Source organism: Orbicella franksi, chromosome 14 (genome assembly GCF_964199315.1).
Source record: "Orbicella franksi chromosome 14, jaOrbFran1.1, whole genome shotgun sequence".
Lineage (NCBI taxonomy): Eukaryota > Metazoa > Cnidaria > Anthozoa > Scleractinia > Merulinidae > Orbicella > Orbicella franksi.
In genome coordinates, this window is record NC_138158.1 from 22647037 (window position 1) to 22666432 (window position 19396).

The following is a 19396-nucleotide window of genomic DNA, read 5'->3' on the forward strand; positions in this document are numbered from 1 at the left end:
AAAAAAAAAAATCGATTTTGGTTGACTCGTATTATTAACAAGTAATCACACGACTTCCTCGTGCCATATAAAGCACTCGTAATTTTTTCGGACTAAAAAATTGAAACTCCCTTCCCCCTCCCCCCTCCTCACAACACACCTACACACACCCACACCCACACCCACACCCACCGCTCTTTACGGGCTCGTGTAATGTTTTTTAGCCTTTGAAAAATTTACTTGCTTATTTATTTCATTTACTGCAAACTGCACTGGAAATCATGAGATAACATATACAAACTAAAAGCTATTTCCGTCAAAACCGGTTTTCCCTGTTTCCAGTTCATGACCTCAGCGTTTTTTTTTTCTTTTGGCACAAAACCATGATTGTAAAGGTTACAAAAAGTTTTCTCGTCAACAGTTACTCAGCAGTAAACGCGAGACAGTCGTCCTAGTTGGGTGGACGTCAAATCAAACTCTTCCCTCGCTAAGGAAATTTTACAAGTGATAACGGTAGGTTTTCACTATCTCCTTTTGATATAAACACAGGTCGCCCAAGCTCAGTTTGTGACTTGTGGCTAAATTGTACGGAACAAGAGGAACTAACGCTTTGTAGCATTTGTATGGGAAATTAACTTAAGACCTAAATGAATTAAAATGAAGCTATGAATTAATGTGCAAATAATCTTCACTCACCTAAATATAGGGTTGCCTATAGCTATGTGTCTTTGATGCACTGATTTGGGCTAGACCGTCTTGTGGCACACGAATTTTTGCGATGTCGCATCCGTGAACGACATCGCAAAAATTCGTAAGCCACAAAACGGTCTAAAATGGACACAAATTGCGCCCAAATTGCACCAAAGACAGAGAGTCAACCCTATGTTGAGATTAGTAAAGTTTATTTGCGCATTCATTTGGCTTTATTTTAGTATATTTAGGCCTAAAGTTAATTTCCCATACAAATGCTATAAAACGTTCGTTGAGTTTTATTTAGCCACAAGTGTGACATACTGAACTTGGGGGGCCTGTGATATAAATCGATTTTCCTTGTTTAAACCCATTCATGTGTGTATAAACTGTTAACAAACCTTTTTCAATTCTTGTCTAGTCTATGTACAGTATTCTTTTGCGAGTAAATTCTTGATGTTTTCGAAAGAAATTCCTAGACTCGGGCACAGTCATAGTTACTTACATCCCAGCTTACATCCTGTAACGGACAAACGTGAGTGTAATTATAATAGCGTGATCAACATGTAAATGATGTGAAGCTAGTTAGCGAGATTTTGTTTCATGCGGAAGGAGAACTTTTCACGGTTTTGGAAGCCCTCTTGACGGGTAGGCACAAGCGTCAGAAATTACAGTGTTTGTTTGGAAATCCGATGGCAAATATATATATATATATATATATATATATATATATGTCTGGATTTATGAAAACCGTGCTAATTTCAACACAACCACCCTGACACTTTTCCAAGAAAATACACAGGCTTTTTCACTCGATCAACCACAGGCACTCTGTCAACACACAGCCTACTCACCCACCTTGCTTGTGTCTGGCTGGCTGGCTGCCAGCCCCTAAGACTGCAGGGCATTGCCGGCCGAGGCTGTCCTGCAAAGAAAATGAGCAGTTTTAACTGAGGAATGTGCCTGTCTCTGTGACCCACCCCACCCCCCTGGGGTTAGCTCCTGGCAGCCCCGCTTGGTATCAGCGGGTAGCCAGGTCCCAGGGCTATCTTCCCCCACCCTGCTTGACGGAAGCCCCCCTGGCTTTTCAAGCACCGCAAAGGCCTCCCTGCTGGCTATCGCCGGCAGGCAGGCGCGAAAGTTTTGCCCCAAATTTGACACGGTTTTCATAAATTCAGACATATATTGGCGGGGAATGCCCGGGAAATGCCCCCAGCATGCACCTGCCGGCTGGAAGTGATTCCCATGACTGGTTTGGGGCCACAGCAGCTAAACTGGAGCCCCCCCTAAATCATTCTGCCCCAATATATGTCTGGATTTATGAAAACCGTGCTAATTTCAACACAACCACACTGACACTTTTCCAAGAAAATACACAGGCTTTTTCACTCGATCAACCACAGGCACTCTGTCAACACACAGCCTACTCACCCACCTCGCTTGTGTCTGGCTGGCTGGCTGCCAGCCCCTAAGACTGCAGGGCATTGCCGGCCGAGGCTGTCCTGCAAAGAAAATGAGCAGTTTTAACTGAGGAATGTGCCTGTCTCTGTGACCCACCCCACCCCCCTGGGGTTAGCTCCTGGCAGCCCCGCTTGGTATCAGCGGGTAGCCAGGTCCCAGGGCTATCTTCCCCCACCCTGCTTGACGGAAGCCCCCCTGGCTTTTCAAGCACCGCAAAGGCCTCCCTGCCGGCTATCGCCGGCAGGCAGGCGCGAAAGTTTTGCCCCAAATTTGACACGGTTTTCATAAATTCAGACATATATTGGCGGGGAATGCCCGGGAAATGCCCCCAGCATGCACCTGCCGGCTGGAAGTGATTCCCATGACTGGTTTGGGGCCACAGCAGCTAAACTGGAGCCCCCCCTAAATCATTCTGCCCCAATATATGTCTGGATTTATGAAAACCGTGCTAATTTCAACACAACCACCCTGACACTTTTCCAAGAAAATACACAGGCTTTTTCACTCGATCAACCACAGGCACTCTGTCAACACACAGCCTACTCACCCACCTCGCTTGTGTCTGGCTGGCTGGCTGCCAGCCCCTAAGACTGCAGGGCATTGCCGGCCGAGGCTGTCCTGCAAAGAAAATGAGCAGTTTTAACTGAGGAATGTGCCTGTCTCTGTGACCCACCCCACCCCCCTGGGGTTAGCTCCTGGCAGCCCCGCTTGGTATCAGCGGGTAGCCAGGTCCCAGGGCTATCTTCCCCCACCCTGCTTGACGGAAGCCCCCCTGGCTTTTCAAGCACCGCAAAGGCCTCCCTGCCGGCTATCGCCGGCAGGCAGGCGCGAAAGTTTTGCCCCAAATTTGACACGGTTTTCATAAATTCAGACATATATTGGCGGGGAATGCCCGGGAAATGCCCCCAGCATGCACCTGCCGGCTGGAAGTGATTCCCATGACTGGTTTGGGGCCACAGCAGCTAAACTGGAGCCCCCCCTAAATCATTCTGCCCCAATATATGTCTGGATTTATGAAAACCGTGCTAATTTCAACACAACCACCCTGACACTTTTCCAAGAAAATACACAGGCTTTTTCACTCGATCAACCACAGGCACTCTGTCAACACACAGCCTACTCACCCACCTCGCTTGTGTCTGGCTGGCTGGCTGCCAGCCCCTAAGACTGCAGGGCATTGCCGGCCGAGGCTGTCCTGCAAAGAAAATGAGCAGTTTTAACTGAGGAATGTGCCTGTCTCTGTGACCCACCCCACCCCCCTGGGGTTAGCTCCTGGCAGCCCCGCTTGGTATCAGCGGGTAGCCAGGTCCCAGGGCTATCTTCCCCCACCCTGCTTGACGGAAGCCCCCCTGGCTTTTCAAGCACCGCAAAGGCCTCCCTGCCGGCTATCGCCGGCAGGCAGGCGCGAAAGTTTTGCCCCAAATTTGACACGGTTTTCATAAATTCAGACATATATTGGCGGGGAATGCCCGGGAAATGCCCCCAGCATGCACCTGCCGGCTGGAAGTGATTCCCATGACTGGTTTGGGGCCACAGCAGCTAAACTGGAGCCCCCCCTAAATCATTCTGCCCCAATATATGTCTGGATTTATGAAAACCGTGCTAATTTCAACACAACCACCCTGACACTTTTCCAAGAAAATACACAGGCTTTTTCACTCGATCAACCACAGGCACTCTGTCAACACACAGCCTACTCACCCACCTCGCTTGTGTCTGGCTGGCTGGCTGCCAGCCCCTAAGACTGCAGGGCATTGCCGGCCGAGGCTGTCCTGCAAAGAAAATGAGCAGTTTTAACTGAGGAATGTGCCTGTCTCTGTGACCCACCCCACCCCCCTGGGGTTAGCTCCTGGCAGCCCCGCTTGGTATCAGCGGGTAGCCAGGTCCCAGGGCTATCTTCCCCCACCCTGCTTGACGGAAGCCCCCCTGGCTTTTCAAGCACCGCAAAGGCCTCCCTGCCGGCTATCGCCGGCAGGCAGGCGCGAAAGTTTTGCCCCAAATTTGACACGGTTTTCATAAATTCAGACATATATTGGCGGGGAATGCCCGGGAAATGCCCCCAGCATGCACCTGCCGGCTGGAAGTGATTCCCATGACTGGTTTGGGGCCACAGCAGCTAAACTGGAGCCCCCCCTAAATCATTCTGCCCCAATATATGTCTGGATTTATGAAAACCGTGCTAATTTCAACACAACCACCCTGACACTTTTCCAAGAAAATACACAGGCTTTTTCACTCGATCAACCACAGGCACTCTGTCAACACACAGCCTACTCACCCACCTCGCTTGTGTCTGGCTGGCTGGCTGCCAGCCCCTAAGACTGCAGGGCATTGCCGGCCGAGGCTGTCCTGCAAAGAAAATGAGCAGTTTTAACTGAGGAATGTGCCTGTCTCTGTGACCCACCCCACCCCCCTGGGGTTAGCTCCTGGCAGCCCCGCTTGGTATCAGCGGGTAGCCAGGTCCCAGGGCTATCTTCCCCCACCCTGCTTGACGGAAGCCCTCCTGGCTTTTCAAGCACCGCAAAGGCCTCCCTGCCGGCTATCGCCGGCAGGCAGGTGCGAAAGTTTTGCCCCAAATTTGACACGGTTTTCATAAATTCAGACATATATTGGCGGGGAATGCCCGGGAAATGCCCCCAGCATGCACCTGCCGGCTGGAAGTGATTCCCATGACTGGTTTGGGGCCACAGCAGCTAAACTGGAGCCCCCCCTAAATCATTCTGCCCCAATATATGTCTGGATTTATGAAAACCGTGCTAATTTCAACACAACCACCCTGACACTTTTCCAAGAAAATACACAGGCTTTTTCACTCGATCAACCACAGGCACTCTGTCAACACACAGCCTACTCACCCACCTCGCTTGTGTCTGGCTGGCTGGCTGCCAGCCCCTAAGACTGCAGGGCATTGCCGGCCGAGGCTGTCCTGCAAAGAAAATGAGCAGTTTTAACTGAGGAATGTGCCTGTCTCTGTGACCCACCCCACCCCCCTGGGGTTAGCTCCTGGCAGCCCCGCTTGGTATCAGCGGGTAGCCAGGTCCCAGGGCTATCTTCCCCCACCCTGCTTGACGGAAGCCCCCCTGGCTTTTCAAGCACCGCAAAGGCCTCCCTGCCGGCTATCGCCGGCAGGCAGGCGCGAAAGTTTTGCCCCAAATTTGACACGGTTTTCATAAATTCAGACATATATTGGCGGGGAATGCCCGGGAAATGCCCCCAGCATGCACCTGCCGGCTGGAAGTGATTCCCATGACTGGTTTGGGGCCACAGCAGCTAAACTGGAGCCCCCCCTAAATCATTCTGCCCCAATATATGTCTGGATTTATGAAAACCGTGCTAATTTCAACACAACCACCCTGACACTTTTCCAAGAAAATACACAGGCTTTTTCACTCGATCAACCACAGGCACTCTGTCAACACACAGCCTACTCACCCACCTCGCTTGTGTCTGGCTGGCTGGCTGCCAGCCCCTAAGACTGCAGGGCATTGCCGGCCGAGGCTGTCCTGCAAAGAAAATGAGCAGTTTTAACTGAGGAATGTGCCTGTCTCTGTGACCCACCCCACCCCCCTGGGGTTAGCTCCTGGCAGCCCCGCTTGGTATCAGCGGGTAGCCAGGTCCCAGGGCTATCTTCCCCCACCCTGCTTGACGGAAGCCCCCCTGGCTTTTCAAGCACCGCAAAGGCCTCCCTGCCGGCTATCGCCGGCAGGCAGGCGCGAAAGTTTTGCCCCAAATTTGACACGGTTTTCATAAATTCAGACATATATTGGCGGGGAATGCCCGGGAAATGCCCCCAGCATGCACCTGCCGGCTGGAAGTGATTCCCATGACTGGTTTGGGGCCACAGCAGCTAAACTGGAGCCCCCCCTAAATCATTCTGCCCCAATATATGTCTGGATTTATGAAAACCGTGCTAATTTCAACACAACCACCCTGACACTTTTCCAAGAAAATACACAGGCTTTTTCACTCGATCAACCACAGGCACTCTGTCAACACACAGCCTACTCACCCACCTCGCTTGTGTCTGGCTGGCTGGCTGCCAGCCCCTAAGACTGCAGGGCATTGCCGGCCGAGGCTGTCCTGCAAAGAAAATGAGCAGTTTTAACTGAGGAATGTGCCTGTCTCTGTGACCCACCCCACCCCCCTGGGGTTAGCTCCTGGCAGCCCCGCTTGGTATCAGCGGGTAGCCAGGTCCCAGGGCTATCTTCCCCCACCCTGCTTGACGGAAGCCCCCCTGGCTTTTCAAGCACCGCAAAGGCCTCCCTGCTGGCTATCGCCGGCAGGCAGGCGCGAAAGTTTTGCCCCAAATTTGACACGGTTTTCATAAATTCAGACATATATTGGCGGGGAATGCCCGGGAAATGCCCCCAGCATGCACCTGCCGGCTGGAAGTGATTCCCATGACTGGTTTGGGGCCACAGCAGCTAAACTGGAGCCCCCCCTAAATCATTCTGCCCCAATATATGTCTGGATTTATGAAAACCGTGCTAATTTCAACACAACCACCCTGACACTTTTCCAAGAAAATACACAGGCTTTTTCACTCGATCAACCACAGGCACTCTGTCAACACACAGCCTACTCACCCACCTCGCTTGTGTCTGGCTGGCTGGCTGCCAGCCCCTAAGACTGCAGGGCATTGCCGGCCGAGGCTGTCCTGCAAAGAAAATGAGCAGTTTTAACTGAGGAATGTGCCTGTCTCTGTGACCCACCCCACCCCCCTGGGGTTAGCTCCTGGCAGCCCCGCTTGGTATCAGCGGGTAGCCAGGTCCCAGGGCTATCTTCCCCCACCCTGCTTGACGGAAGCCCCCCTGGCTTTTCAAGCACCGCAAAGGCCTCCCTGCCGGCTATCGCCGGCAGGCAGGCGCGAAAGTTTTGCCCCAAATTTGACACGGTTTTCATAAATTCAGACATATATTGGCGGGGAATGCCCGGGAAATGCCCCCAGCATGCACCTGCCGGCTGGAAGTGATTCCCATGACTGGTTTGGGGCCACAGCAGCTAAACTGGAGCCCCCCCTAAATCATTCTGCCCCAATATATGTCTGGATTTATGAAAACCGTGCTAATTTCAACACAACCACCCTGACACTTTTCCAAGAAAATACACAGGCTTTTTCACTCGATCAACCACAGGCACTCTGTCAACACACAGCCTACTCACCCACCTCGCTTGTGTCTGGCTGGCTGGCTGCCAGCCCCTAAGACTGCAGGGCATTGCCGGCCGAGGCTGTCCTGCAAAGAAAATGAGCAGTTTTAACTGAGGAATGTGCCTGTCTCTGTGACCCACCCCACCCCCCTGGGGTTAGCTCCTGGCAGCCCCGCTTGGTATCAGCGGGTAGCCAGGTCCCAGGGCTATCTTCCCCCACCCTGCTTGACGGAAGCCCCCCTGGCTTTTCAAGCACCGCAAAGGCCTCCCTGCCGGCTATCGCCGGCAGGCAGGCGCGAAAGTTTTGCCCCAAATTTGACACGGTTTTCATAAATTCAGACATATATTGGCGGGGAATGCCCGGGAAATGCCCCCAGCATGCACCTGCCGGCTGGAAGTGATTCCCATGACTGGTTTGGGGCCACAGCAGCTAAACTGGAGCCCCCCCTAAATCATTCTGCCCCAATATATGTCTGGATTTATGAAAACCGTGCTAATTTCAACACAACCACCCTGACACTTTTCCAAGAAAATACACAGGCTTTTTCACTCGATCAACCACAGGCACTCTGTCAACACACAGCCTACTCACCCACCTCGCTTGTGTCTGGCTGGCTGGCTGCCAGCCCCTAAGACTGCAGGGCATTGCCGGCCGAGGCTGTCCTGCAAAGAAAATGAGCAGTTTTAACTGAGGAATGTGCCTGTCTCTGTGACCCACCCCACCCCCCTGGGGTTAGCTCCTGGCAGCCCCGCTTGGTATCAGCGGGTAGCCAGGTCCCAGGGCTATCTTCCCCCACCCTGCTTGACGGAAGCCCTCCTGGCTTTTCAAGCACCGCAAAGGCCTCCCTGCCGGCTATCGCCGGCAGGCAGGTGCGAAAGTTTTGCCCCAAATTTGACACGGTTTTCATAAATTCAGACATATATTGGCGGGGAATGCCCGGGAAATGCCCCCAGCATGCACCTGCCGGCTGGAAGTGATTCCCATGACTGGTTTGGGGCCACAGCAGCTAAACTGGAGCCCCCCCTAAATCATTCTGCCCCAATATATGTCTGGATTTATGAAAACCGTGCTAATTTCAACACAACCACCCTGACACTTTTCCAAGAAAATACACAGGCTTTTTCACTCGATCAACCACAGGCACTCTGTCAACACACAGCCTACTCACCCACCTCGCTTGTGTCTGGCTGGCTGGCTGCCAGCCCCTAAGACTGCAGGGCATTGCCGGCCGAGGCTGTCCTGCAAAGAAAATGAGCAGTTTTAACTGAGGAATGTGCCTGTCTCTGTGACCCACCCCACCCCCCTGGGGTTAGCTCCTGGCAGCCCCGCTTGGTATCAGCGGGTAGCCAGGTCCCAGGGCTATCTTCCCCCACCCTGCTTGACGGAAGCCCCCCTGGCTTTTCAAGCACCGCAAAGGCCTCCCTGCCGGCTATCGCCGGCAGGCAGGCGCGAAAGTTTTGCCCCAAATTTGACACGGTTTTCATAAATTCAGACATATATTGGCGGGGAATGCCCGGGAAATGCCCCCAGCATGCACCTGCCGGCTGGAAGTGATTCCCATGACTGGTTTGGGGCCACAGCAGCTAAACTGGAGCCCCCCCTAAATCATTCTGCCCCAATATATGTCTGGATTTATGAAAACCGTGCTAATTTCAACACAACCACCCTGACACTTTTCCAAGAAAATACACAGGCTTTTTCACTCGATCAACCACAGGCACTCTGTCAACACACAGCCTACTCACCCACCTCGCTTGTGTCTGGCTGGCTGGCTGCCAGCCCCTAAGACTGCAGGGCATTGCCGGCCGAGGCTGTCCTGCAAAGAAAATGAGCAGTTTTAACTGAGGAATGTGCCTGTCTCTGTGACCCACCCCACCCCCCTGGGGTTAGCTCCTGGCAGCCCCGCTTGGTATCAGCGGGTAGCCAGGTCCCAGGGCTATCTTCCCCCACCCTGCTTGACGGAAGCCCCCCTGGCTTTTCAAGCACCGCAAAGGCCTCCCTGCCGGCTATCGCCGGCAGGCAGGCGCGAAAGTTTTGCCCCAAATTTGACACGGTTTTCATAAATTCAGACATATATTGGCGGGGAATGCCCGGGAAATGCCCCCAGCATGCACCTGCCGGCTGGAAGTGATTCCCATGACTGGTTTGGGGCCACAGCAGCTAAACTGGAGCCCCCCCTAAATCATTCTGCCCCAATATATGTCTGGATTTATGAAAACCGTGCTAATTTCAACACAACCACCCTGACACTTTTCCAAGAAAATACACAGGCTTTTTCACTCGATCAACCACAGGCACTCTGTCAACACACAGCCTACTCACCCACCTCGCTTGTGTCTGGCTGGCTGGCTGCCAGCCCCTAAGACTGCAGGGCATTGCCGGCCGAGGCTGTCCTGCAAAGAAAATGAGCAGTTTTAACTGAGGAATGTGCCTGTCTCTGTGACCCACCCCACCCCCCTGGGGTTAGCTCCTGGCAGCCCCGCTTGGTATCAGCGGGTAGCCAGGTCCCAGGGCTATCTTCCCCCACCCTGCTTGACGGAAGCCCCCCTGGCTTTTCAAGCACCGCAAAGGCCTCCCTGCCGGCTATCGCCGGCAGGCAGGCGCGAAAGTTTTGCCCCAAATTTGACACGGTTTTCATAAATTCAGACATATATTGGCGGGGAATGCCCGGGAAATGCCCCCAGCATGCACCTGCCGGCTGGAAGTGATTCCCATGACTGGTTTGGGGCCACAGCAGCTAAACTGGAGCCCCCCCTAAATCATTCTGCCCCAATATATGTCTGGATTTATGAAAACCGTGCTAATTTCAACACAACCACCCTGACACTTTTCCAAGAAAATACACAGGCTTTTTCACTCGATCAACCACAGGCACTCTGTCAACACACAGCCTACTCACCCACCTCGCTTGTGTCTGGCTGGCTGGCTGCCAGCCCCTAAGACTGCAGGGCATTGCCGGCCGAGGCTGTCCTGCAAAGAAAATGAGCAGTTTTAACTGAGGAATGTGCCTGTCTCTGTGACCCACCCCACCCCCCTGGGGTTAGCTCCTGGCAGCCCCGCTTGGTATCAGCGGGTAGCCAGGTCCCAGGGCTATCTTCCCCCACCCTGCTTGACGGAAGCCCCCCTGGCTTTTCAAGCACCGCAAAGGCCTCCCTGCCGGCTATCGCCGGCAGGCAGGCGCGAAAGTTTTGCCCCAAATTTGACACGGTTTTCATAAATTCAGACATATATTGGCGGGGAATGCCCGGGAAATGCCCCCAGCATGCACCTGCCGGCTGGAAGTGATTCCCATGACTGGTTTGGGGCCACAGCAGCTAAACTGGAGCCCCCCCTAAATCATTCTGCCCCAATATATGTCTGGATTTATGAAAACCGTGCTAATTTCAACACAACCACCCTGACACTTTTCCAAGAAAATACACAGGCTTTTTCACTCGATCAACCACAGGCACTCTGTCAACACACAGCCTACTCACCCACCTCGCTTGTGTCTGGCTGGCTGGCTGCCAGCCCCTAAGACTGCAGGGCATTGCCGGCCGAGGCTGTCCTGCAAAGAAAATGAGCAGTTTTAACTGAGGAATGTGCCTGTCTCTGTGACCCACCCCACCCCCCTGGGGTTAGCTCCTGGCAGCCCCGCTTGGTATCAGCGGGTAGCCAGGTCCCAGGGCTATCTTCCCCCACCCTGCTTGACGGAAGCCCTCCTGGCTTTTCAAGCACCGCAAAGGCCTCCCTGCCGGCTATCGCCGGCAGGCAGGTGCGAAAGTTTTGCCCCAAATTTGACACGGTTTTCATAAATTCAGACATATATTGGCGGGGAATGCCCGGGAAATGCCCCCAGCATGCACCTGCCGGCTGGAAGTGATTCCCATGACTGGTTTGGGGCCACAGCAGCTAAACTGGAGCCCCCCCTAAATCATTCTGCCCCAATATATGTCTGGATTTATGAAAACCGTGCTAATTTCAACACAACCACCCTGACACTTTTCCAAGAAAATACACAGGCTTTTTCACTCGATCAACCACAGGCACTCTGTCAACACACAGCCTACTCACCCACCTCGCTTGTGTCTGGCTGGCTGGCTGCCAGCCCCTAAGACTGCAGGGCATTGCCGGCCGAGGCTGTCCTGCAAAGAAAATGAGCAGTTTTAACTGAGGAATGTGCCTGTCTCTGTGACCCACCCCACCCCCCTGGGGTTAGCTCCTGGCAGCCCCGCTTGGTATCAGCGGGTAGCCAGGTCCCAGGGCTATCTTCCCCCACCCTGCTTGACGGAAGCCCCCCTGGCTTTTCAAGCACCGCAAAGGCCTCCCTGCCGGCTATCGCCGGCAGGCAGGCGCGAAAGTTTTGCCCCAAATTTGACACGGTTTTCATAAATTCAGACATATATTGGCGGGGAATGCCCGGGAAATGCCCCCAGCATGCACCTGCCGGCTGGAAGTGATTCCCATGACTGGTTTGGGGCCACAGCAGCTAAACTGGAGCCCCCCCTAAATCATTCTGCCCCAATATATGTCTGGATTTATGAAAACCGTGCTAATTTCAACACAACCACCCTGACACTTTTCCAAGAAAATACACAGGCTTTTTCACTCGATCAACCACAGGCACTCTGTCAACACACAGCCTACTCACCCACCTCGCTTGTGTCTGGCTGGCTGGCTGCCAGCCCCTAAGACTGCAGGGCATTGCCGGCCGAGGCTGTCCTGCAAAGAAAATGAGCAGTTTTAACTGAGGAATGTGCCTGTCTCTGTGACCCACCCCACCCCCCTGGGGTTAGCTCCTGGCAGCCCCGCTTGGTATCAGCGGGTAGCCAGGTCCCAGGGCTATCTTCCCCCACCCTGCTTGACGGAAGCCCCCCTGGCTTTTCAAGCACCGCAAAGGCCTCCCTGCCGGCTATCGCCGGCAGGCAGGCGCGAAAGTTTTGCCCCAAATTTGACACGGTTTTCATAAATTCAGACATATATTGGCGGGGAATGCCCGGGAAATGCCCCCAGCATGCACCTGCCGGCTGGAAGTGATTCCCATGACTGGTTTGGGGCCACAGCAGCTAAACTGGAGCCCCCCCTAAATCATTCTGCCCCAATATATGTCTGGATTTATGAAAACCGTGCTAATTTCAACACAACCACCCTGACACTTTTCCAAGAAAATACACAGGCTTTTTCACTCGATCAACCACAGGCACTCTGTCAACACACAGCCTACTCACCCACCTCGCTTGTGTCTGGCTGGCTGGCTGCCAGCCCCTAAGACTGCAGGGCATTGCCGGCCGAGGCTGTCCTGCAAAGAAAATGAGCAGTTTTAACTGAGGAATGTGCCTGTCTCTGTGACCCACCCCACCCCCCTGGGGTTAGCTCCTGGCAGCCCCGCTTGGTATCAGCGGGTAGCCAGGTCCCAGGGCTATCTTCCCCCACCCTGCTTGACGGAAGCCCCCCTGGCTTTTCAAGCACCGCAAAGGCCTCCCTGCCGGCTATCGCCGGCAGGCAGGCGCGAAAGTTTTGCCCCAAATTTGACACGGTTTTCATAAATTCAGACATATATTGGCGGGGAATGCCCGGGAAATGCCCCCAGCATGCACCTGCCGGCTGGAAGTGATTCCCATGACTGGTTTGGGGCCACAGCAGCTAAACTGGAGCCCCCCCTAAATCATTCTGCCCCAATATATGTCTGGATTTATGAAAACCGTGCTAATTTCAACACAACCACCCTGACACTTTTCCAAGAAAATACACAGGCTTTTTCACTCGATCAACCACAGGCACTCTGTCAACACACAGCCTACTCACCCACCTCGCTTGTGTCTGGCTGGCTGGCTGCCAGCCCCTAAGACTGCAGGGCATTGCCGGCCGAGGCTGTCCTGCAAAGAAAATGAGCAGTTTTAACTGAGGAATGTGCCTGTCTCTGTGACCCACCCCACCCCCCTGGGGTTAGCTCCTGGCAGCCCCGCTTGGTATCAGCGGGTAGCCAGGTCCCAGGGCTATCTTCCCCCACCCTGCTTGACGGAAGCCCCCCTGGCTTTTCAAGCACCGCAAAGGCCTCCCTGCCGGCTATCGCCGGCAGGCAGGCGCGAAAGTTTTGCCCCAAATTTGACACGGTTTTCATAAATTCAGACATATATTGGCGGGGAATGCCCGGGAAATGCCCCCAGCATGCACCTGCCGGCTGGAAGTGATTCCCATGACTGGTTTGGGGCCACAGCAGCTAAACTGGAGCCCCCCCTAAATCATTCTGCCCCAATATATGTCTGGATTTATGAAAACCGTGCTAATTTCAACACAACCACCCTGACACTTTTCCAAGAAAATACACAGGCTTTTTCACTCGATCAACCACAGGCACTCTGTCAACACACAGCCTACTCACCCACCTCGCTTGTGTCTGGCTGGCTGGCTGCCAGCCCCTAAGACTGCAGGGCATTGCCGGCCGAGGCTGTCCTGCAAAGAAAATGAGCAGTTTTAACTGAGGAATGTGCCTGTCTCTGTGACCCACCCCACCCCCCTGGGGTTAGCTCCTGGCAGCCCCGCTTGGTATCAGCGGGTAGCCAGGTCCCAGGGCTATCTTCCCCCACCCTGCTTGACGGAAGCCCCCCTGGCTTTTCAAGCACCGCAAAGGCCTCCCTGCCGGCTATCGCCGGCAGGCAGGCGCGAAAGTTTTGCCCCAAATTTGACACGGTTTTCATAAATTCAGACATATATATATATATATATATATATATATATATATATATATATATATATATATATATATATATATATATATATATATATATATATACGCAAAGGATTCGCATTAACTAAGTTTCAGGTATGTAGCTGAGCTAAAAAGCGTACAGTCGCGTTTTTAATTTTCAATACGTTTGTCTAGGATTTTTCTCCAATGCAAAGTGGCGCGAACTTGTGAGCCGGGCACTCGTTTGCGAAAAAAAAAAAAAAAAAAAAAAAAAATATATATATATATATATATATATATATATATTGTCAAATGTCTAATATCTTAACTTTGCTATTCATAATTCTTCATAATTATATTTTTATGAAAATTATTTGCCATCGGATTCCCATACAAACACTGTAATTTCTGACGTTGTTTAGTCCTAATCGTCAAGATGGCTTTCAAAACCGTGATAAAGTTAAATATTATTACTCTTTTCTCTTGGATAAATTGGTCTAAAAACGCGATTTCCAGTGTCTTCCTTCATCGCTGATTTGTGGGACTAGCAAATCCACGCAAAAGTTAAGCAAAACCTCTATTATTATTATTCTCCATTTTTGAAAATTTATAAGCAAAATTTTTCTTGCTTTACTACATTTAAACACTTCCTTTTTTGGTAGATTGTGCTGACAGAAATTGTGTGTGCAGTTTTCACTTGACGTGACTACATTTGAGCGATTTCACAGTTATTCCACGCCCGCGCGTTGGATACGAGATGAAAGACTAATATCCAGCAGGCAGCAGTGCAATAATGGTTTTATTAAAGATAACCACGAAATATCGATTGATCTTCGTAATTTTACGTGGTCGGAAAAACTCAAAAAACAGTTTTTTTCGTGTGTCTGTTGATTGCTGCTTCTTCATAACTAGCCTTTTGTTTGTCTGAAACGACCCCGAACCTGCAAGTTTTGTGTGGGACACTCGCTTTCAATTTTGCTATCGATACAATTTAATCCGCAGAAGGGTAATAACCCACAGAATAAATTGATCTGCTTCCAATCAGTCAAAAGCCAGTATTTACGATAGCAGTATACCTTTTAGCATAAAAGTTTATACGGAGCAATAAATTAAACTCGGGGCACAGAAAGCTTCGGCTTTAAATCGTACGTTCTAGCAGGACCAACATCGAAACAAATTCTTCCCTGGCTGGGGAAATTTTTCAAGCAAAAAAGGTAGGTTTCAGTCATTTCCTTTTGAATAAGATATATTGCTTTTCTTTGTTGAACAAGTCATAGCAGACCATTTATAACTGTGTCAAAGTGTGTAACTGTTTTTAAAGTCCTGGTTATTTTCAATTCGTGTCGGCGCACAGTATTTTATAAGCCTTTAATACTCTTACTAGCCCCTGTAAATTTGTAAAAGTAAACAATCTGAAAGAACTGATGTTCTTGTCTGGGTAAATTGTTGTTTTCGAAACTCAGGAATGTCACTCCACGGAAAAAACGTGAGTGCAATTAATGTTAGCGTGACCAACATGTGAAACCAAAAGCGCGATTTTACTCGATACACGAGAACCAAACAAGTCACGGCAACGAAACATGTGAGCGCATTTTTTCATTGCGTGACTACATGCGAGTCCGGTCCTGATACGAAACGTGATTGCAATTATTCCACGAGCGGGTTTTGTTTAGGTGATATATAGCCAGTTTTGACGTCGACGTGTCTTAAACGGAACAAAACATTTGCAGCGAGAACTTAGAGCCTCTACCGCCTTATAATACTGGATTACAGTTTCTCAGTTATCGAACTGAACAACTTGGCTCCTCGCAGAGGCTGGTACCATTTCGCTGTAGTCTCTATAGTCTGGGTGAACACTTTCCTTTACTTCAATACTGCTTCATGACAAACAAGGTAGGATTAATGATTTGAACTGTTTGGTCAATAGTTGCCATGTGTGCCTATAGAATGACCTATTTTCGTGCGAACAAAACTCGTTTCCCAGACGCAAAATTTAAGCTACATTTCTGAACTTCCCCTTAAAAACACCTTCTCTGCAACCTCAGTAAAGTTTTCGTTAGTTGCCCATCTAAGAAACGGCAATATGTTCAAGAAAACAGGCTTGCAGCTACCATTTTGAACATGCAGTATTAAATACACGGGTAATATTTTATTGCCGAGGTATTTATTGCCTAAGGACTGTTTGTGTTTTGTGGAACATTCATGCAAATGTCTTCTTCAGTCCGAGTACTGGAGCAACAGCCGAACCGAGGCACTTCCGGGTCCTCCATTAATCAAAAGAAAAACAAAACAAAACAAAAACAAAACAAAACAAAACAAAAAAACAAACCAATAATAATAATAAATTAATTTGAAAGCCGTGTTTCTATTTTTTGTTAATTTTTTTTGACATTGTGAAGTTCCAGAAAATATTCATACTCCCCCATAGAAGGGATTGGAATTTCCTGGGGGGTGGGGGGTTCTCTAAGACCAAAACATTTAAAGAAATGTATCAAACGTAATTGGAATTTCCTGAGTGGTGGTGGGGTCTTGGAAAAAAAATCCCTGCCGTGCGGAAGGATGTGAAGTGTATTTGTACATGTCAGGCTGTGGAAATTTTAACTTTTCGCCTTTTTCTTTTTCGTCTGTTAGAGAAATAATGGTGTGGCAAAATGAAGTACACTGGAGTAAGCGCTACTGCGACCTCCCATGCCACAAAATTGTACCACTCAGTAGAAAAATATTTGCTGCAGCTACAGGACCTAAAGAGGGTGTTAGGAACATCCCTCCAGGCCATGAACCCTTTGGCAGATGGACAGAGCGGCAACCTCGAGCTTATGGTATTGGAACCTCATTGTACGAATGTGATCCTGTTACAACCTACACTTCTGGAGACCCAATTGCTGATGTCTATGCAGTGGTAGCTGGAGAAAACAGTAGCATTCTAGCATTAGCTGATGGCGTAGGTTGGGGTGAAAAGTCAAGACTTGCTGCTCGTTGTGCTGTTGCAGGCTGTTTACAATATTTAAGCAGTCATTTATACACGGCAAACACTACTTGTGATATTTTGAGTATTCTACTTAACGCATTTCACCATGCACAGGAGTTCATCAAGGACAACAACGCAACAACAACGACTTTGTGTGTAGCTGTCATTTGTCAACTTAAAGCTAGTGAAAGGTGGGGTCTCTGTGTAGTCAATGTTGGTGACAGCCTTGCATTTACATACAAGACGAGTAAAGGTGTACAAGAAGTGACCATCGGTTCACACTATGACAACGAGGAAAGAGACATGAGTAACCCAGGGGGATCCCTTGGCCCTGTTGATGGTTACAATCCAGACTTGAGAAATCTGACTTTCTCATTTACTGTTCTTGACTCTGGAGACATTGTCTTCCTCACAAGTGACGGCATTTCCGATAACTTTGATCCCATAATTGTGCCGTGTACACTTTGTGAGATTCCTGGCGACCATGGCATTCCCCAGCATCAAGCATATGACCCACCAATAGCGAGACACAAGACCATGCTGGATGACATGACTAAGGTATATGTAGATAGGGAAAAGTTAATACCTCTCAGTCGCAAGCTCAAAGTGCATTCAATTACTGCATCTAGCTGATAGCCACCCTTAAAGAAACCCAAGTTTTCAATAAGCCAATCCAAAGCTGTTTCTGCTGTTCTGATATCCAATAATTTCAAGTCATGTTGGCTCTACTGCCCCATCTGGCCACAACTTAACTAAAGTCTCTTCAAGCAAGGCATACTGCAAAGGGACGATTGGAAACAGAGATACTTGGGCATGGCACCATTGGCAACAAGCCCCTTTTAGGACTTGTGTGTTTATGATATACCAGCAATCACTGAATTATCTTTTGTTCACGCAGGTTATCCAGGAAGAAGGACCTGAAGATCAAGTATCAGCGATGGCAGTCTGTGCAAAGCTCATTTCACATGTGTGTAAATCCACTCAGAAAAAGCGCTCTTTCCTGGAACAAGTCAGACGTGATGATCACAACCTGGTTGCATCAAATAAGGAACTTCGCAGAGCTAGAGAGCAAAACATTTCGCAGCAGATGTGTGAGTTGCCAGGGAAGTTAGATCATGCTGCTGTTGTGGCATTTGAGGTGGGCCACTTCTCTTCAGAACCGCTGAAGCTAGAACCGGGAGGGCAAGCTTATGGTAAGCGAAGACAAAGCCTGTTCAATGACCTTATTTCTGGACTAAAAGAAATTGCCAACAGGAGGGCATCAGTTGATGACCACTTGGATCAACACGAGATATCTAGCAACAGTGACTCTTTTACTGAGCTTTACTGACCGTTTGGAAACTAACTGGTTCTATTAACTCTAGCACATTTATTGTTATATTTAGTGACATTGCATTACATGTGATAAAATGAGATGAGTCTAAAAGGCCTTAGAATTGGTAGTTAAATTTGGATTCCCAGTATTTTCTTTTGTTGTAGCAGAGTTTCACTGAACATTTTGGTTGTGGTACATTAACCTTTATAGCTAGTCTGCTGGCAGCCAGTTTTTCTCTAAGGGTCACTTGAATGAGTGTTTAGCTATCGTGAATGCAATGCTATGGCTCTGGCTGAGTAGGGAGGAAGGTGAGACAAGAGCGGTATGGCCAAGAAGGCTAAAGCATCTCACCTCATAACCTACGCTGAATTTTGAGAGAAAAACAGACTAGTAGTAGTAGTGGTAGTAGAATTTATTGGAGAGGGTAACATTTGACAGTAACAAAACTGATAAACTAATGGCCCTCGAAATAAACACAAAAGCAGTCTATTTAAAGCGGATCTTTTATAGCTAACCTCATCATGATTGTGTGAAGTAAATTTAGAGATGTCAGTATCAAACTACAAAAAAACTGGATATTATATCATTTGGCACGTTTCGTTACCTATTGTTACTTTCACAATTTTACAGCATCATTTAATTGTAGAACAATTTTTAGAAATTTTAGAATATGCTGATTAGAATTAAATATGAAATCATTTGTGCTGAACTGCTGAACCCTACGTCAGATGAGTCACAGTAGACCTCTAGGAGGATTTTTAACAAATTATAAAATATCGACAATGCAAAGGGACTAAAGGGTTAACAAGAGGAACTGCTATGCAGTACACCCAGTCCAAGTAGTTTTAGAGTTCTTTGTTGTTTTCTAGCAAGTTGAAGAGATTTCTAATTACATGAACATTTAAACATTCAGTACACATAGGTTGTTAGTATTCAATGTACATTATGTCTATAATTTTTTGTAGATAGAAAAGAAAGAATGTGTTAAATCATTCTAGTCTAGTAGGGAAAGAAAAAATTACATATTTAATTTGTGCTTATTTGTAATTAAGTATAACAAATTTAAATTATTGGCACAATCATTTAGCATAATTATATAGAATTTAATATTTTTTCAATAATTAAAGATTATTTCATTATGCAGTGATTTTTCTGATCTTGAAAGGT

General features: G+C 49.3%; 1 protein-coding gene across 3 annotated transcripts; it reads left to right on the top strand.

Annotated features, from left to right (window-relative positions):
- Positions 1 to 10: 10 nt before the first annotated feature.
- On the top strand, positions 11 to 19305 carry LOC145467096 (uncharacterized). Of its 3 annotated transcripts, none has more exons than XM_081450624.1 (3): positions 11 to 492; positions 16578 to 17472; positions 17813 to 19303. In XM_081450624.1, the coding sequence occupies exons 2-3, from the start codon at positions 16585 to 16587 to the stop codon at positions 18242 to 18244; spliced, it is 1320 nt and encodes a 439-aa protein (XP_081306750.1). In that variant the 5' UTR covers positions 11 to 492; positions 16578 to 16584; the 3' UTR covers positions 18245 to 19303. The 3 variants fall into 3 exon arrangements, with proteins under 3 accessions (XP_081306750.1, XP_081306751.1, XP_081306749.1); XM_081450625.1 differs by lacking the exon at positions 11 to 492 and adding an exon at positions 14258 to 15839 and having other exon boundaries at positions 17813 to 19304; XM_081450623.1 differs by lacking the exon at positions 11 to 492 and having other exon boundaries at positions 16126 to 17472; positions 17813 to 19305.
- Positions 19306 to 19396: the final 91 nt, after the last annotated feature.